Raw genomic sequence first — 19,046 nt, 5'->3', positions numbered from 1 at the left:
TGTCAACAGTTCTGAGAAATGCCTTTCATTTACTCACAGCCTGGTGAGCCCATCAAAGCCGTTGGCTGATTTGTGGTGTGGTGGGGCAGCTACCTTGGCCAAGAAGGACGGACAACCCTCCCATGAAATCTCAGGGCCCCCTCCCTTTTATATGATCTAGCTTGATCTCAGGGTGGGGGAGGATCTCCCTTTAAAAAGACTGGCCACCATCTCTCCCAGCCTCCTACAGCAGGAATATATTTGTAATTGGACATGTAATCAGTTCCAGCTGTATTTTTTCAGTCGTAAAATAGTCAATTGTTTATTGGAACTAAACCCTTTTTAAAAGCTTTTAATACTGGTTAACACTTGTACTTTTACACTTAAATAAGGGAATTGAAAAGAACACTGATAGTTTTGATGGTTGCAAGAAGAGTTCCATCCATGGCCTACATTAATATCAGAGTTCATGGTAGTAAAAAGCAAGGACTTTGCCTCTAGGTTTGGGCAGAAATGTGTAGCTATAAATGAGAACTCCTTGCATTGCCTTAGCTTGTATGGTAGATTAAACTAAATACTTCCGTCAAAAGAGCTGTCAATGTGACATGTTTTAATGAGTTCTAAATGCACTTAAAGCATTTTAAATCAGAGGAGCAGTTACCATAGCAGCCACTGTGTCATATGAGAATTAAGAAACCTGTTAAGACTTTCTTTTGCTAATTTGAGATGAGGAACATTAACACACACAAAAGGCAATATTCTTGGTTTGTCATTTCCACAGTCTCTTCACTTTGTAAGATATTGGGGTATGAATATTTGCTTCATTATTTTAACACTATGTTCTGTTTGATTAACAATTTATGTGTAATGCTTTTAAAAAATATAGCAATGCAAATTGATTGTCTAAATTTAGCTTCACCAGAAGAACAAAAAGACAAAACAAAAAAGAGTAGCCTGGGAGGAAAGCTTCCCTAGCATTCCTCACATATAACCACAATTGATGAATCCATTAGTTATTTGGATTTCTTAACCTCCCTCTGTAGCTAGCTCAGGGGAATTAGCATAAAAAAATTATAAAGCGTGCCCAAAAGATATAAAATATATTTCTACTTTCCCTTTGCTCATTAGATTTATTTTTTAACGTTTTCCTTCCACTCCACTCCCCTTAATAGATCACATACTTTTCTGTTTCTCTTGACCTTACGAGTGCTTTTTATTCTGTGGTTCCTGTTTTTCTTTGACTCATTTCTGAAACTCACTCCTCACTCTCACTTTCATTCATATGTCTGCGCTTTCTGTGTATCCTTGCCACAGGGGCTTCGAGTTTTAAACCTGAAGCTGCCCTCTCTCTTAATATTCTTCCAATATCTGTTCTTCCCACTCCTCTTCCCAGTTCTCATTCACATAGTCACTGCCTCAGTTTCATCAAAACAGTCCTTTTCTCTAGTAAGTCTTAGCTCAAATAGTTTCAGCAGCTTGAAAAAGTGCCTGATTGCAAGTTGGAGTGGGAACTCAAGCTTTGAAATAATTGCTGCCCCATCAAGAGTGAGGGCAATGCTCCCCTTACTCTGAAGAAGAAAAGTTGGATTTGATATCGCACTTTATCACTACCCTAAGGAGTCTCAAGGGACGCGGGTGGCACTGTGGGTTAAACCACAGAGTCTAGGACTTGCTGATCAGAAGGTTGGTGGTTCGAATCCCCGCAACGGGGTGAGCTCCCATTGCTCAGTCCCTGCTTCTGCCAACCTAGCAGTTCGAAAGCACGTCAAAGTGCAAGTAGATAAATAGGTACCACCCCAGCGGGGAGGTAAACAGTGTTTCCGTGCGCTGCTCTGGTTCGCCAGAAGTGGTTTAGTCATGCTGGCCACATGACCTGGAAGCTGTACACCTGCTCCCTCGGCCAATAAAGCGAGATGAGCGCTACAACCCCAGAGTCGGCCACAACTGGACCTAATGGTCAGGGGCCCCTTTACCTTAAGGAGTCTCAAAGCGGCTAACAATCTCCTTCCCCTTCCTCCCTCACAACAAACACTCTGTGAGGTGAGTGAAGCTGAGAGACTTCATAGAAGTGTGACTAGCCCAAGGTCACCCAGCAGCTGCATGTGGAGGAGCAGGGAATCGAACCTGGTTCACCAGATTACGACTCCACTGCTCTTACAGTACACTGAATTGGCTTTGTGGCATATGATTGGCTTTGTAATGGCACTGAATGTCTATAGTTTGGAAGGAGAAGTAGGAGAAGCCTGGGTGCTGTTGTTTAAATGGTACTGAAGCAGTTGAATAAGCTGTGAATTTCAGCAAAATGTGTGTGTGTGAGAGAGAGAGAGAGGGAGAGAGAGAAAGGGAGAAAGGGAGAGAGAGAGAGAGAGAGAGAGAGAGAGAGAGAGAGAGAGAGAGAGATATTATGGACCTTTCAGCTTCCCCCATCCCATCCCCAGTACTAATTTAATGCTGAAAACATTCACTGGTGAATATTTGGCACAGTACTCATCTCTTATCTACCTGACAGATAACAAACTCTTTGTCAACACTGTATGGATTAATACTTTCTGCTCAATAGCTGGAGCCTTGATTTCCATTTCACAGCAATGCAATTCTGCTAGTGACCGGAAAGGAACATTGGCAGGTGATACACAACTGAGGTTTTAGTGATAGATATGCACACATATTCACCGTTTTTTAACCATAGAATCAAAGAATCATAGAGTTGGAAGAGAACACAAGGGCCATCGAGTCCAACCCCCTGCCAAGCAAGAAACACCATGATCTTCTGGAGGATATTGCTTGCAGTGTCATTGGTTCCCACACGAACCAAGAGGAAGGGGTATTTGTCAGTGGGTTTTATGATTCCTTGCAGTCGTTCAGTTACATCTTGGATCTTAGCCCGGGGAGACAGCACACTTCCCGAAACGTCTTCATACCAATAGTTTTCATACCAGTCTTCATACCAATAGTTTGCAGTGCATTTTCACTGAAAATCCTGTTGGCTCTTAATTTACTGCATGCTAGAAGTTAGCTTGTATTTAGGAGTCACAGAATTCCATATAAAGCATTATATGGGAAGCATTATCAACTCTGTGCCTATTTTGCCCATGGGAAATAAATCAAGAAAGGGAGGTTAAGTGAGTCTAAACATTTTACAGTCTCATGCTGAATGGACAGCAGGGTTAGCTACACATCCTGCATCTCTTGACTTCCATTCCCTTGTGCAGCTACTACACAGATGGCTTCCTTCTGTATGTTTTTATTTTTACATGAAATAAGAAAAGAAAAAAAAGGAAAAGGAAGAAACCATCCATGGAGAGATAGTCTACTACTTTCATATTGCTTCCTTGATCAAGAATCATGACCTCTAAATAGACATCGAAGTATGGATGCTGTGAGATGCCTTCAAGGCTGCTTGAACAGAGTTCTACTCTCACAATGAGACACACACAGAGATAGATAGATAGAGAGAGAGATATTTTCAGCAGGAGCTCACTGGAGCTCAGGTTGACATTCTAAGAAAACAAGGGAGAAGTTCATGGTGAGCTCCAGCTCATCTTTTTCTAGAAAAATAGCTCTGTCTCCCTCTCCCTCTCCCCCATATATCCAAGATGCACTGCCTTTCCATTGAAAGTACACTTGAATATATTTTCAAATGGAGAGGTTATCTGATATGAGGCCGCCACATTGGCGGATAGTTTTGGCAGATAGTACAGATAAGAAAAGGAAGGTCTTGGAAATGTAAATGGAAGAAGCAATAGGGGGGAAAACAGATTGGGAGAAATCAAGAAGTAGCAATGGATGATACTGGGAAGTTTTCAGAGACAACTCGGGTGCAGATGGAGAAACATGAGTGGATCATGTTTCATATTTAATTTCCACAAAGCAGCTTGTGTGGGAAAGATAGGCAAGCTGGGTTTTGCATACCCATCCCATGCAATTTCTTTTTTTCAGTGTCATACTAACCATACAAAAACACAACCATGATTTAGTCATCCCTTTATCCCAGCTGTGGCTACCAAGTAAAATGAGTCCCATAGTTGCCCCAATGTATAGTCTGAAGGCACAGGAGGCCACCACCTTGCTGAAGCTAAGCAGATGAGGTCTGGTCAGTGCCTGGTTGAGAGACCACCTGGGATCTACATCTATATCATCTATATTCTATGGTGGAAGAAAGGCAGGGTAATAAATGTAACAAAATGTATAAATAGTGCCTCTGGCACAGGGTAAGCCAGAGCTGGAGTATGCTGGGCACCAAATGAGAAATGTGGAGAGTATTTGGATTAAAATAACATACAATATTTTATTGGATTTGTTTTGATTGTATACTATTCTTTGCTGATGTTATAATCTTTCTTGGGGGTCCCCTAATGGAGCCCAAAGGCACAGCATAAATGCTATAAATAAGTTTTGCTATGCCCAACTTGAGATGTTGATGAGATAACCAGGAGAAGGTATCAGAAAGGCAGAGGATCTCAGATTGTTGTTGTTTAGTCGTTTAGTCATGTCCGACTCTTCGTGACCCCATGGACCAGAGCACGCCAGGCACTTCTGTCTTCCACTGCCTCCCACAGTTTGGTCAAACTCATGCTGGTAGCTTCAAGAACACTATCCAACCATCTCGTCCTCTGTCATCCCCTTCTCCTTGTGCCCTCCATCTTTCCCAACATCAGGGTCTTTTCCAGGGAGTCTTCTCTTCTCATGAGGTGGCCAAAGTACTGGAGCCTCAGCTTCACGATCTGTCCTTCCAGTGAGCACTCAGGGCTGATTGCCTTAAGAATGGATAGGTTTGTTCTTCTTGCAGTCCATGGGACTCTCAAGAGTCTCCTCCAGCACCATAATTCAAAACCATCAATTCTTCGGCAATCAGCCTTCTTTATGGTCCATCTCTCACTTTCATACATCACTACTGGGAAAACCATAGCTTTAACTATACGGACCTTTGCTGGAAAGGTGATGTCTCTACTTTTTAAGATGCTGTCTAGGTTTGTCATTGCTTTTCTGGATCTCAGATTAGGGTTAGAAAATGTATATTGGGAGAGGCCTCCGCACAAAATGGCAGTGGAGCTGTGAGAACAAATGTGATCACATAAGAAGGAGTGCGTAGAGACCACAGAGTAGAAGACCAAAGACTGAGCCCTGTGAGACTGCTATAGGGAGATGGAAAAATGACAGCTGAGAAAGAAGGAAGAAGAAGAAGAAAAATGCACTTTGATGTAAGGCATTTGCACAGAGCAAGGAATTATTGATAGCTTAGGTATATTTCTTTTCTTCTGATCCTAGCTGTGCCTTTCCTTTAAATGCAAGCCCCATTTATACCACATGCAGTGCAAGCAAGCAGGCAAGCACTTCCAGAATTTTAACAAGTGGATATAAATTAATATTGTCACACCAGTGGAAGAAAAAAATTGGAATGGAGAGCACTTGCAGCTTAGACAGATCATACGAATATTGATGGAACATAAAACCAAAAGAATGTGTTTAGTTTTACAGCCATGGTGGTACAAATATTTTTTATTGCAGGCTGATATTATTAATTTGCATGGTGAAGGAAAGGTGGGATAAATGCAGTAAATCAATGAATTGGCTTTAAAAAGATTTTTTTGCAGCGCTTCCCATTTTCTTTTGATCACACATTTCTGCTTAACTTCATAACTCCCCTCTCTATTATTCCTTCTTGCAAAACCCCATCTCTACTGTGCCGCTAGCATGAATTCCTGATTTCACTTGTCCTTTAAGTTACCTAGCTCAGTGCATAGAACATTTCATGGTCATCTAGAGTGGCTATGTTCTCTGTTAAAAATATTATTGATAGCATCTTACTATGTCACATACAGCTGAATTACTCTCAATTGCTTGAGCAATGATGGCCACCTTTGAGAGTCTGCTTAAGTTGAAGGCGATGTCAAGGAGACAGAAACATTGTTCTTCATTCTGAGGCACTTATGAAGTAGCATTTAGTTATATATCTGTTCAGCTGAAGAGAGGTGTGGCTAGAATAAAATACTATGCCCATCTCCGCAGTGCTTATATCAGGGTTCAGGCACAATTATGCAGCACGTCTGATGTATACAGTCCAAGCGTGCTGGAATTCTAAGCCCAACAAGGTTCTAAGCCATCTATTGGGCTGATGGAGATGATTATGAAGTCAGGGTGCACCATGCATTTTGCATAGCTGGTTTCCTAACATTTGGCACAGGCCAGTCATAGATAATAGGCTCTTGCTTTTCTAGATTCATTGGGGCACATTAAGAGGGGTAAAGAATGAAACTGGACTTTCTGCAAGTAATTTTAATGTCAGGACCCTGCAATTGCTCTAGAGGCTTCCATTCCCTTCCCTCATGCATTTCCTTCTGCAGCAAAATTTTGTGAACCATCTTCTAATGCTTGTCCCATCTTATGATTTAAAGTGAATCATGAATAGAGTATTAGTGGGCACGCTGACCATAGTTAAAAATGAAAAGGGAAGGGAATGGATATTCATGTTAGACAGATGAAGGAAAGTAATGGAGTACCTGCTTCCCATATTTTCAATATGATTCACTGCAACTGCATTGGGTTCTTACAGAACTGCTAGACATTTGATTAAGACACAACATCCTTTTGGTACTTAATGAGTGTGTATTTATTTTTACTGATGACTTATGCATTGATTATTTAATTCATTCTAATGACATTAAAAAAAAACCAAAAAACTTTAAAATATGCAATTTTCTGCTTCTTTTCCACTAGTAGTTCCACTGAGATAAATAGAACTGTGAAAAGAGAGGGAGGGGGGGACTTGATTCAAGAATGAATTCCCTAGGGAACGTTCATTATTCCATCTTTCCAGTGAAATTGCTTTATGCCATTCTGTGACGATAACAAATGAATATGCAATATTGGAGTGCTGGTGTATATGAATGCACAAGTAGCCATTTGCAATAATGAATCCCTCTGGTGCTCTTGCTATTTTTAAGGTACACTTTAATACTTCTGAATAAATTCCTTCGTTTTAATGTTCCAAACATCATGACAGATTGTAGCAGAACTTTTCCAAGGTGCCATGCCCAAGCAATTAGCAATGGTCTCTACAGAGAGTCTCCACAGCATGGTGGCAGTTCACACAAACCTGCAATCCCCCTGGTAGCTCCACATACTTCTGAGAATCTTTAGTAGGAAACTGTCAGCTATTGTGACCTTGCTGAATTTGCTTTTTTTTTCAAAATAGTTGTGTCTATTTTTGACTCCGTTTGGGGTACTTTGGAAAAATATGTGTCTCAGAGTGCATTCTTGGCATTAGTAATAATCAGCTGATGCATATGCTAAAAGACTACATATGGAAACCTTGCCTAATGTAACACCTTATTTGCAAGGGTTGTGTCGAACTGATTACAAGACACACGGGCCTTGTGGAAGTGAATTTCTATAGGATTTGTGGGATTCCTTCTTTGATATGGACAACACACTCATACTGCCTGACTGGCCAATTTTGATCCTACCAATGTATTTGATTCTTCTTTCCAATTTAGACCTTTATAATATAGAATCCCCCCCCCTTTAGTTTATTCCTAATTGTTATATTCCTAATTGTTATATTGGCCTAGACTGTGTACATAGCCATATTTTTAGAAGGCACATCTACACACCTTTTCATCTTATTAAAAGTATGCCTTACACAGTGGGAAAGGCCATCTTCAAGTGGGTCTGGGAAAGCTATTGTTCATACTTGAACAAGTTACATCATTGGCATCATACATAATGTTCAGCTCAATGATAAAGTCAATTCAAATTGAGAAAAATATCCTTAAAATACCCTTAAAGTGGTGGTTCCAAAACATTTGTATTCCTTTATTTAATTTCATTTCCCTCCATCTTTCTTCCAAGGAAATTCATGTATATGATTCCATTTTTTAAAAAAATCTCATATCAGTCTTGTGATGTAGGTTAGGCTGAGAGTAACCCCAGTGTTGCTGAGAAAGTGGTGAGACCCTTCTGAGCTGACAGTGGGATCAGGATTGGAGGCACTGAATCACAATGGCTCTGATCCTCTCTCCAGGGTCATTTTCACATAATAGCACTGGGCGATTGTCTTTTAGTCACCTGGCTAAAAGCTGTGCTGTGAAGTGCCACAGTGTACTATCTTAACCCCAGTGCTGTTCAACATCTATAGGAAGTAATGGGAGCATTCATTATCATATCTGTGGCATGGTGTCATCTGTGCACTGATGATATCCAGTTCTACTTCTGTAACCTCTGAATCAGGAGAGGCAATGCAAACCCTTGCCTGGTGGTTGAACTCTGTGGTGGGCTAGATGAGAGTCAATAAACCAACTCTGAATTTTGGCAACATGAAAGCACTGTGGGGAACATTTCTCAAATCCAGATAATTGGTGAATTGCCTAATTTGGATAGGGCAAAAGAAGAGGTTTGTAGTCTGTGGGCTCCTGGGTCCATCGTTATCATTAGAAGCCCAGGTGACATCAATGGCTAGGAGTTCCTTCTACCAGCTTGGGCTGCTAAGACAGCTACAGTCATCTCAGGACCAGGATAGCATGACCACTGTTGCCCATGTGTTTGGTAACCTTCAGGCTCTATGTGCTCTATTGGGCTGCCCTTGAGATTGGTCCAGAAGCTGTAGCTGGTATAAAACGCAACAACTCAACTGCTCATTGGAGTGGGATATTGCAAAAACGTTATGCCACTGCTAAGTTTAAGGTGCTGGTTTGGGGACCCGACCAATCACTGTAGACGAGGGCCTTCTGTGTGGATACCAGCTTATCAGGAGGTCTGTGCCACACAAAGTAGGAATTGGCCATTTAGTGTGGCACCTACCCTTTGGAGTTCCCCCTTCTTGAAGATTAGACAGGAGTTGTCTCTGTGGTCTTTTTTGTGCCTACTGAAGATTTGTCATCCAATAAGCCTTTTAAGTTGAGATCTTTCCCAGTTTGTATCTGTAGTGGAGTGATTTTTGAGTGGTTTTCAATATGTCATTTTTGTATTATCACCTGCTGCTTGCCACCATGAGCTCCTTTGGGAGGAAGAACAGGGTACAAGTTAAATAAACATGCAAACAAATATTCAGAACATTGGCCCATTCATCTTACTATTGCTTACACTGTTTGACAGTGGCTCTTAAGGGTTTCAGTTGGTAGTTTCTCCCAGCCCAACTTGGAGATTTCAAGTCCCTTCTGCATGTAAATCAGACAATCTTCCAGTGAACCACAGCTGTAGTCTTGTTAGAACTCTACAACTAACAACATAAATTTTGGTAAAAGAGTGTTTTTGTACATCTATTCTTCTCAGTAACACAACAATTTGCAATTTGAGATTCACTAAGAATGTAATTAAACTATGTTCTCAGAATGACCAACTGGACATGTTGACAGCAACCTAAGTATGCTATTCCTTTAACTCACTGACAAACTGCGATGTGTGCATTGCATTGCGACGGGTTACATCACTGGTCATGACATGATGTAACCCAACGCAGCATGATGTAAGCGTCGTGATACATTGGAGATTTAAAGAAACAGCAATGTTTCATATTTAAAATTTAGCTTGGGGAATTTCCTTCTGTCCTGTCTTTTTGACCTTAATGATGATCTTTTAAAATATATGCATTATTTGATTGTGTTATTAAAGGAATACTAAACAGTGAAGCGTAGGAAAAATATGGTACAAAATGGTGACAAGTTTGAATGTTCCTGACTTCTACGTGTATCCTAATGGTTAGCTGACTATAAGGGCAAAAATTGGGGTATCCTGTATTAAACTGATAACTGCTTGTAGCATACTCTGGTCTGGATAGTGGCAATTATTCTTTAGGAATGGCCCAGGCTTGCAGTAGGGTATTGGATTGTGGCAGGTTTTTATCTTAATGTGGCTTGAATTATTCACCATGCAGTTAAATATAAGTGATTGCAACTTGGTGGTGAAAAAGTACCCTAAGCATGTTATTCTATGCTTCCTTCGTACATTGAACCCAATAGGACTACTGTGTATGAGATCAGACTGGAAGTGACACATCTCATCTTTTTGATCCTTGGTATGTCTATTCTGATATATTAAAAGTGACCTGAACTCACTTAGATAAGGTATTTCACTTCTTAATTAACTTTGGAGTAGCCTCTTGAGTCTAGACTTTTAGCTGCGCTTCTTTTGTCCTTCTTCTTTATTCTGGGTTATACAGTTTTTCTGTCTTCCTGCTATGGCCCGTTTAAATATTCTCCATGCTGTGTCTAGAATGATTTTTCACTGCAGATTGTGTTTATGGAAGAGAGACTCAAAATAAGATAAGTGGAATCCACAGGGAGAAATTGCAGCAGTTAACATAAAAACTAATCAGATCATGACAAGAGGATTATGGACAGAAGAGTGTGTTTTAAATAGTCAAGGAGAAACCTGCAATATTGGCTTGTAGACTGGATGTTGAGCATAATGAACTGAGCACAACAGTGAAATTGTAAACCTAGGAGCCTGAGCAAAGAGGGAATACCTAAGATTTTCAAACTGATGAAAATTAATTACCCTTGGGTATAGGTAAATGGAAGATTTTCTTTCTTTGCGGTCTAAAAAGACACATTACTGTGAAATTTTGTGGTACAATTATTTAATACTTCCCATTTCTGGACCTTGCTTTGCAAAGGATTGCACAGATTAATATTACTATGAACTAGTCTTTACAGCAGCCTTTGTTAGTTTGGTGCCCTCCAAATGTTCTGAACTACAACTCCTTACTAGTCCCAGCCGGCACAGCCCCAGTTTTATACAATGTACGCTGCCAAATCCATCAGTCATTTTCATGAGCAAAGCTACTGGAAAAAAGTGCTGAAGTAGTTACTGCTAGACTCATCAATAGCAGATTACTGTGGACCACAGGGGATCCTGACACAAGGTGGAAAACCCTGGAGTGATGTAAGTGAAAATATTAAAGAGGAGGAGGTTGAGGTAATGAAAATAAGACACTCAAAAGAACCTGGAAACAAAGGCAGGAAGAAAGTTAAGGGAACACATAAGAACAAAGAACCATTCTGAACTTTGCTGAAGTGTAGTGAGAAAAAGGAGATAAAAACCAAAGGAGTGAGATATGTATTAAATTATGGGAGAATAGGGAAATGAATAGTGGCTGACAACTAGCAGTTAGTTAGGGATAGACAAGTCTGCCTATTCCAGGTCAATAGAACTCTTCCGGATGTGTGCACTCATAAGTCTGTTCTGTCGTCTTTCTCTAGTAAACTGTAGTTTTAATAAAGCCACATGAAAGTCAAATCATATTTCCTAACATATATTTCGCTCAAAACGTGCATTTTGAAATGTATTTTGATAGCTTTCTGGAGGAGACTTGCATCAAGGTTCAGGATCCGTGGAAGCCAACAGTGCTATCTGAACCATGTCTACTTAGAAGTAAGTCCTGCTGAACTCAATGGGGCTTACACGCATGGGAATAATGTTAGGATTATAGCTAGAATTCTGCTCAGCATATTTTCCCAGAAGGTATGCATCAGATCAGTTCATATTAGAGACCACATCAAATTCTGAGGGACTAAAAATGGGATGATGTTTATGAAGAAGAAAGCCAAATTATATTTTGATCATATTACAGATTTTTGCATACAGAAAAGTCAATGTACATAGCTTGGGGTGGAGTATCAAAGGACACTTAAGTAAGTGGGAACACAAAAACAGAAACTTTGTCTACCAATACTGTATGGAAACAAAAATGACAAAAGCTCAGTTGTGATGGGCTTCAAGGGCTGGCCAGTACTTTGCCCACACTTTGTCATTTCAGTAGGACCCAATCCACACTACTATGTACCAGCCAGGAATGCATTTTTAAACAAAAAATATATTCACGAGGTTCCAAACCATAATGATGTTAGCCACCTGCATAATGTCAGCTGGTAATGGAGCCCAAAGGGCTGGAGCTGCAGCAGTAAAAGTCTGGTTTCTGGTACAAACTGAGCATACCTCTAGGGCATGTGGTATTCTCAACAGCCCCATCTGAGCAGCACAGTTGCCAGACAGGGATACAGGTTCCTCCACTAATCTGAGTTAACACCAAAACACAAATGGGAAGTAGAACTGCACAAAGTAGCCCTTGCCTGTGGTATCTGTGCATAGAATGGAAACATCTGAAAAGCATAGAGCAGCTTGGGCATGTGCAGCCTTCCATGCAACCTGGAATCCCAATTACTCAGGTGTCCAGATGACATACAAGGTTGAACATGTGAAGGCTTCACCCCGTTTTAGCCATTCACATTCTATGAATTGACACCAGGGGCTGGTTGCGGCCTTACTGCCTACTTGCAAGTTGGTATTAACCATGAGCAGTATCCCTGGATATGGCTAAAAGTCTTCATATGAATACAGGTCATCATACTGTAAAAGAAATGCAACAGAGAGACTGGAAATGTTTCTTGTGGTGTGTATATAAGCTGCACAGGGAGAACCATGTTGTGTTAAAAGTCAGGTGAAGTGACATCTACTCTCTTCATCTACATTTACCGTGCTTATTGCCTTTGTTGGTGTGATTTACCAGGGAACATCCTTCCACAGTCAGAAAAGCAGACAGGTCCCGGGGTCAAATGCAAACTTCCAGGACTCTCTATGTGGCCCTTGGCACTTTCCCCAGATGACACGCCTTCTCAGCTCTGCTTTGTGCCTCAAGTGTTTATGCCTGGCTGAAATGTTTCCTTGAGTTCGGATAATGTCTCTTTGTTGCTCAGATGTAGAGAGGTATATGAGAGCATGTATAGAAACCAGCCTAGTGTATAAAGGTAAAAATTGCATTTATTGCCCATTTATGGTCTCTGGCCTCCATATGCCATTGGCTTATGGATCCTGGAAAATTGTCCAGTTGGAAAATATTGTCTGCTCCTAATGTACGGTAAACTAAACATCTTTTGGATTTGTGGCCCTGATGTTTTACCTCATTAGCTTTCACGGTACCATCTGGTTCAACCCGTGTCAACACAACTTTTTTGGCTTCTCTCTCTCTCTCTCTCTCTCTCTCTCTCTCTCTCTCTCTCCGTATCCCACTAAATGAGAAAACTCAACATGGCAAAATTATACGCAACAGAAGGGGGAGCCTTATAAAGAATGAATAATGTCACTCATAGTTTAGAGAAATGTCACACCAAGCTTATATGAATCAATTTTTCCCACATGCACAGAACACCATCTGTGCGAGGGATTGTACATACTGTACTACTCTCTTCCCCTGTGGCTCCCCTCATAGTCACTCAAGACTTGAAATGGATTTTCCCCAAAGATCTTAGCCCTACGAGAGTTCCTGCATGTTATGTCTCAATATATCCAGATCTATGGGGAATTCTTGATTCTAAATAAGAGCTGTAATACTGTTTCTTACTTCTGTTTTGCTCTCATGGTAAGTAAAATGTTGTGCATAACTATGGCAGGTATAATGTGCCTGGAACTGAATGTGTAATCCACACATAGGCCTGAATCTTTCACACTCAGATGATTCTCAGTTAAAAATTAGATGTTTTAAGTTCATTGTTGCTGATGGTGGAAATGTGTATTCAGTGAAACAAATATCCTGACTTCTCTGTGTTGCGTAATATTTTCCATGTGCTTTATCTGTGTTAATTATTTTGTTTGTATTAATAATAATTACATTAAATTCATTTCAAATATTACAGTGATTTTTGTCAGAAGATGAGCTACATTTGGCATGTCCAAGATGTTGGGTATGCCCGGTAGGATTTTTGACTTTTCCACTCTGAACAGCAACAGACCCAAATTTCTATTTGCCATGTCACAAAAGTGTATACCTCTCCTTGGTGTACAGAATAGTTGTGTAGTTCTTTGGATCCAAACCATAATGACTTGGGAACAGAGATAATGGCACAACTTAGGCAGGCATCTGAAACAGAATTTCATATTCATTTTTCACCACTTATCCCCAATCTTTTAAAATCTTTGCTAATTAAAAAGTCTTATTTGATGAATATTGTACTAAGATAGTGCACTGAAAATTGGACTGTCAACTGAATTACAAAGAATTCATGTATACAGAATGTATTTTTTCTTATCAATTTTGAATGCAAAATAGGCAATCATTTTAAATAAAATTAATTGCATTGTCACAACATTTGATTTTTTCCTACCAGTTTTTTTCTGATTTGTTGTCTTTAGCATTTATGTTAGTGTGCAATTTGCATCCTTTTTTTCAGATTCAAATTTTGACTTTTTGTGTTACTTTTTTTTCCTTTTTTCCACTTTTTGGATAGTTTTTTTTTCCTTTAAATTTTTGGGAACCTGCTGTTTTTGAATTCTCTTTTTTCCCTTTATTCTCCTGCTCACTCTGATCCCAGGAGCCAACACAAAGAAAAGCGCAGATGATATAACCAGTAATGATCGTGGGGAAGACGAAGGTATTTTTTGTTTTTGTTTTCCCAAAAACTGAAACGTGATATGCATGAACATTAACTTTCCCCCTTCTTTATTTAATCACACACATTTCAGTGTGCTGCTTTATTTTCTTCTTATCTGGAATCAACTTTCCTTTCCACCTGTTTTTTTCTTCTTCCAAAATTAAGACACAAATTAGCATTTAGATGACTGCAGTTCCCCTTTGAGATAAGTGTACAGGTTATCTGTAAATATGTGTGAAGTGAGTAACATAAATATTATTTACAACCAAAAATGCTTCCTTATTCCCAGTCCGAATTTTTGCCTAGGAAAAGGGGAAAAAATATGGAATTGAAACCTTGCATGTGTATCTTTTCCTTTATCCTTTTTAGTACATTTTGTAAATTCACCTTCACCTTATCTCCCTTTTTCTCTTCCCCGTATAGTGGATGCAATTACTTTGTCTCCAGTTTCAGTCCCTGCTCCCCTGATATTTCAAAGGAAATGTTTAATTTCTTTTATTCTTTAAAGCTTTCTTCCTTTGCATGTATCCGGGACAACGTTAACACTACCATTTACTCCCATATTGCTCCCAGAAATATGGTTTGTGTGTTTATATATTATATATAGCACACTAGTGATGCCCATCCTTTTGGGATGTTCATCACTTCCATGTTATTGTAAACATGCACGGAAGCATAATCATGTGGGTATATGTTTTATATATTTTTTTATATATGAAGTCTGTGAAGTGTCATGGATACAACTACTTAGGTTGTAGCAACTGCGTTATTCTGGTAGGTGTAAAGGAAGCCTAACTGTGGTGGGGACTTTTTTTTGGGGGGGGGTTGCAGGATTCATTTAAACCCCTGTGGATTATTGGGTGCTTGTTATGCAATGCAAGATTTTTAAAACTTTACCCGTAAGGATGGAGGCAAGTACCTTAATAATATGACATGACGATGTTTCTCTTTCTCTGTTTAATAATAAGCACATACACTATAAGAATACACTATCAGCGTTTGGTTATATTCAGATTAATCACAAACTCTTACAAATTTCAGAGAAAATCTTAATTCACTCTTTATTGTTCCACATTTAATAGCAGCTTTAATAACAGACCACTATGCTTTGAACCCTTTTCAGACAAAAATTACACCTAGCTTGTTTCTTAATGTTACACATCCTGACAAAGGTTTGCATAAACAGATGAATTATCTGAGTCTGCCACTTTCATGCATTCTGGATTTCAACCTCACATCCTTGGTGTCTGGTCTTTTCTTAGCTTATTTCACTTCTTTTCTGTGTTTTGGAATTTGACACTATTTCAACTAGCATGGTAACATTTGCCCTTTCTGTTCCCTTCAGAAATCTTTATAGTTATGGTGCGGTCACCTCTTAATCTCCTTCTTTCTCGAGAGTTTAGAATTATGGTGGCTTTTCTGACCTTTTCAAGTACAGCTGCTGAGATCTATGCTTCCTTGTTATTGCAACTGTTCACCTTCTTTTCCATTGCTCTGCTGCTGTAATAATGCCTTTCCAAATAAAGTAATTAGACATTTAGTTCATACACGGCAAATAGATTCTGTCATGCAAGGGCTGAGCTCAGAAATTAGTTTTTCTGTAAAGTACGTCTACCCTCCCTCCCTCCCTAAGTTTGATTATTTGATTTCTATACCACTTAATATATTAAATAACATTTTCTGTTCCTCTTATGGGGGCAGATCTGAAGGAGGGCTGCCAGTTGCTGCCCCCTATGCTAGAGTCTATATCTTCCATTTATGCTAGGTAAAGGAAGGTATTGTATTCCATACTGGTATCTTGAACAGCACTACAAATGTGATTCTTAGTAGAAAATGGATGTTTTATTTATCTTTCCAAGGATACGTGAAAATATACTTCTTTCTTAGTTGCAAGTCTGTTGGTTGTTAGCTAGCACATACCTAACACAGGGGCAGACCTTCATAATATGCTGCCTTGTGCGAGGCCATTTGATGCCATCCCCACAGCCCTCACAGTGCTGGCTTGAGCTGGGCATTGAGAAGGAGATGTGAGGCTCTGACAGGTTCCTAGTGCTCTCCTCGGCTGCATGCTTGGTGCAACTACACCACAAACACTGCCCTAAATCCTCCTCTGCCTACCATGTGTTCTAGAACCAATACAGATACATTGGTGAATCAACATTTTTCTCCACCAACCTCTGGATTCAAATCAAGAAAATGTGGGAGTATAAAACACCACATACTGGTTTGATAACGAGCGGTAGATTGTGGACTAAAGGGAAATACTATTTCCCATTAACATAGAACTATTAATTGCCTGGCAATTTATTAAATAGAATATGCAACTATCAGCACCAACTAATTTAGGAGAGCTTTTCTGAAGGGTGGTTGAAAGGTACTGTGGTCCTCCGCCCTACCTCCAAATAAAGTCACTTACAGCTATATCCACCACTTTTATACATACCTTTGGTTTGCTAAATGGGGGACTCTTCTAATGGGTGACCAAAATTGGTTGTTCCCAAGATACTACTCTTTTTTTCAGTTGACAAACTGGGGGAAAGCCATTTTGCTTCTGTTTGGAAATCCCAGTTCAGCCCCACAGATGCTTCTAAAAGTGGTTTCAGTGGCAGGGAGGCTTCTTACAATAATGGGAGAGAAAGGTTACTTATTTTTGCATCTTTCTCCTCCTCCTTTTTCCGTGAAACATTTTGGTCTTTTTAAGTATTTTTGAAGCAAGCAACGGGATGGCAAATTGCGAATGTCATTCCTAGCGTTCCTCCGTTGATTCAATTTAATTAGTTTAGACAAAGCAGGATGCAGATATAAAACTCTTTTTGTCTCCCTAATATCTGTCAAGATATTTTGCCTGAAGATTTTCCCCACCCACTTCACATCTTACTGTGAATGATAATTTTTGGTGGGGTTAGTTTGTTGAATATGCTTCAAGAACTGCAACATTATCAGTTTCGGAAATTGAGGAAGACAGAAAGACATGGGACGGTGCTGCTATTTATGTTAATAAACTTATTAAAAGTTTGCTATTTTAAAATAATGTTTATGTTATAAACCACCTCATAATGACACTTTCTGTACATTACTTACTTCAACTTATGTATTTTGCATGTGAGATTCCTACATTAACTTGAAGCCTAGTATTGTGTGATACATATTCCAAAAGCAACACAGCTCTGTTTCAAGTTGTGATCCAGGTGAGACTCAGCAGATATAGTTCCCCGCCTCCACCACCATTACAGTTGTGCAATGAGAGATGCTGTCATCTATGGTACTTTTGGCCCTTTCCGGGCTTATCTACAAGCCCTATCTCCTTTTTTATTCTGGTCCTAACTGAAGATAAGCAGACTAGTAGATAAGAAAAATAGATGAAGTGAGAAAATATGCAAAAATTATTGACACTTTGCAGGGGCGGGGATAGGCAACAGTTTTCCTTTAATACTTGTATTACTTTCTTGTGTTTTCCTTACTTGTGTTCTTTTCAGATATACATGATCAGAACAGCAAGAAGCCAGTGATGGTCTACATCCATGGTGGATCATATATGGAAGGTACAGGGAATATTGTTGACGGCAGCATACTGGCCAGCTATGGAAATGTCATTGTTGTAACCATCAACTACAGGCTAGGGGTTCTAGGTAAGTTCCCCCCTTTTTTCTTTCTTAAATCAATGAGCGATAACAGTTCTTCAGAGCCACTTCTGATTTATTTCTCTTAAAACATTTAATGGTTGATACATTCTATATGCTGGTTCATGCTGGAAAATCCCAGTGGGTGTAATGGAAAGATACCCTCCTCCATGCAGTGTTTTCAGACTCTGTGGTTCTAATTTGATGGATGCATTTTATAATGAACTATGCCTATTAGTCTCTTCCATCTTCTGGGAAAGAGCACTGAGGCAAAGCTTTGTATAATCAATTCGATTTCCTTTTAGTCAACTCTTGCCACGTTGGTTATTGCTTGCGTTGCTCCGTGAGGTTTTTCAGATAACATATATTAGATTGGAGAAACTGAATTATATAATTATATTGGTAGGCGATGTTTTTTTCTTGAATGTGACCACTTCTGCTGTTGCCTAAATCACTGGCTGGGTCATGATGGTATGAATTCAAGGCAGCCAAGATAAGTTTTCTTTGTGACTCAGTGACTTCCTTGCCTTGGGCTAATAACACTTACAAACACACTCTTATAACAACCTTCCTTGCCAATAATGAGCTGGTAGCAACAAACAATGAAACTACATTTGAATATAAAATATTAAATTTGCCAACATATTAGCAGATACATGTGGATTTTGTTTTGTAACGATTTGCTGGGTGGTGAGGAATGCAAATTGTGGCTACTATTCGTTTCAAAATCTCATGCTATATAAAGAATGAGTCACCTGAAGGTTGCCATTATTTTCTCACTGGCACTTGACTGAATTATGCCTGCTTTAAGCTTCCTCATGAAAGTTAAAGGCTTCTGGTTGTTAAAATGTGATGAAACATAGACCAGAAAATTAGTTCGCCTTATTTTACTTAGCTAATAAAATAGCTATGCTTTTTATTTTTTTAAAAAACTAATTGTTGTTTCAATAATACATTTTTATTCCCCTACTTTTGCTAAAACAACAACAACAAAACCATCAAGCAGGAGTGCTTTTTAGCTTTCTGTAGTGCATCTTCATTTCCTTAAATGAACCATTACTAAAGCACTGTGATTTTGTCTATC

The 19,046-nt window shown here is 39.5% G+C and overlaps 1 protein-coding gene across 6 annotated transcripts in view; it reads left to right on the top strand.

Moving 5' to 3' along the window:
* Positions 1 to 19,046, top strand: part of NLGN4X (neuroligin 4 X-linked) — a 154,012-nt gene that overhangs the window by 54,978 nt on the left and 79,988 nt on the right. For 4 of the 6 annotated variants that reach the window (XM_081907560.1, XM_081907557.1, XM_081907558.1 and 1 more), the window contains 2 exons: positions 14,283 to 14,342; positions 17,819 to 17,971. The exons of 1 other annotated variant lie outside the window; for it this stretch is intronic. In XM_081907560.1, the coding sequence (XP_081763686.1) occupies positions 14,283 to 14,342; positions 17,819 to 17,971 (213 nt within the window). The remainder of the gene's footprint in view (positions 1 to 14,282; positions 14,343 to 17,818; positions 17,972 to 19,046) is intronic. One more of the 6 variants, XM_081907561.1, reaches the window with a different exon arrangement.

This window comes from Podarcis melisellensis, assembly GCF_964234715.1.
Source record: "Podarcis melisellensis genome assembly, chromosome: 4".
Lineage (NCBI taxonomy): Eukaryota > Metazoa > Chordata > Lepidosauria > Squamata > Lacertidae > Podarcis > Podarcis melisellensis.
Note: the sequence above shows the minus strand (reverse complement) of the source record. Positions and strands in the feature narration are given on the sequence as shown.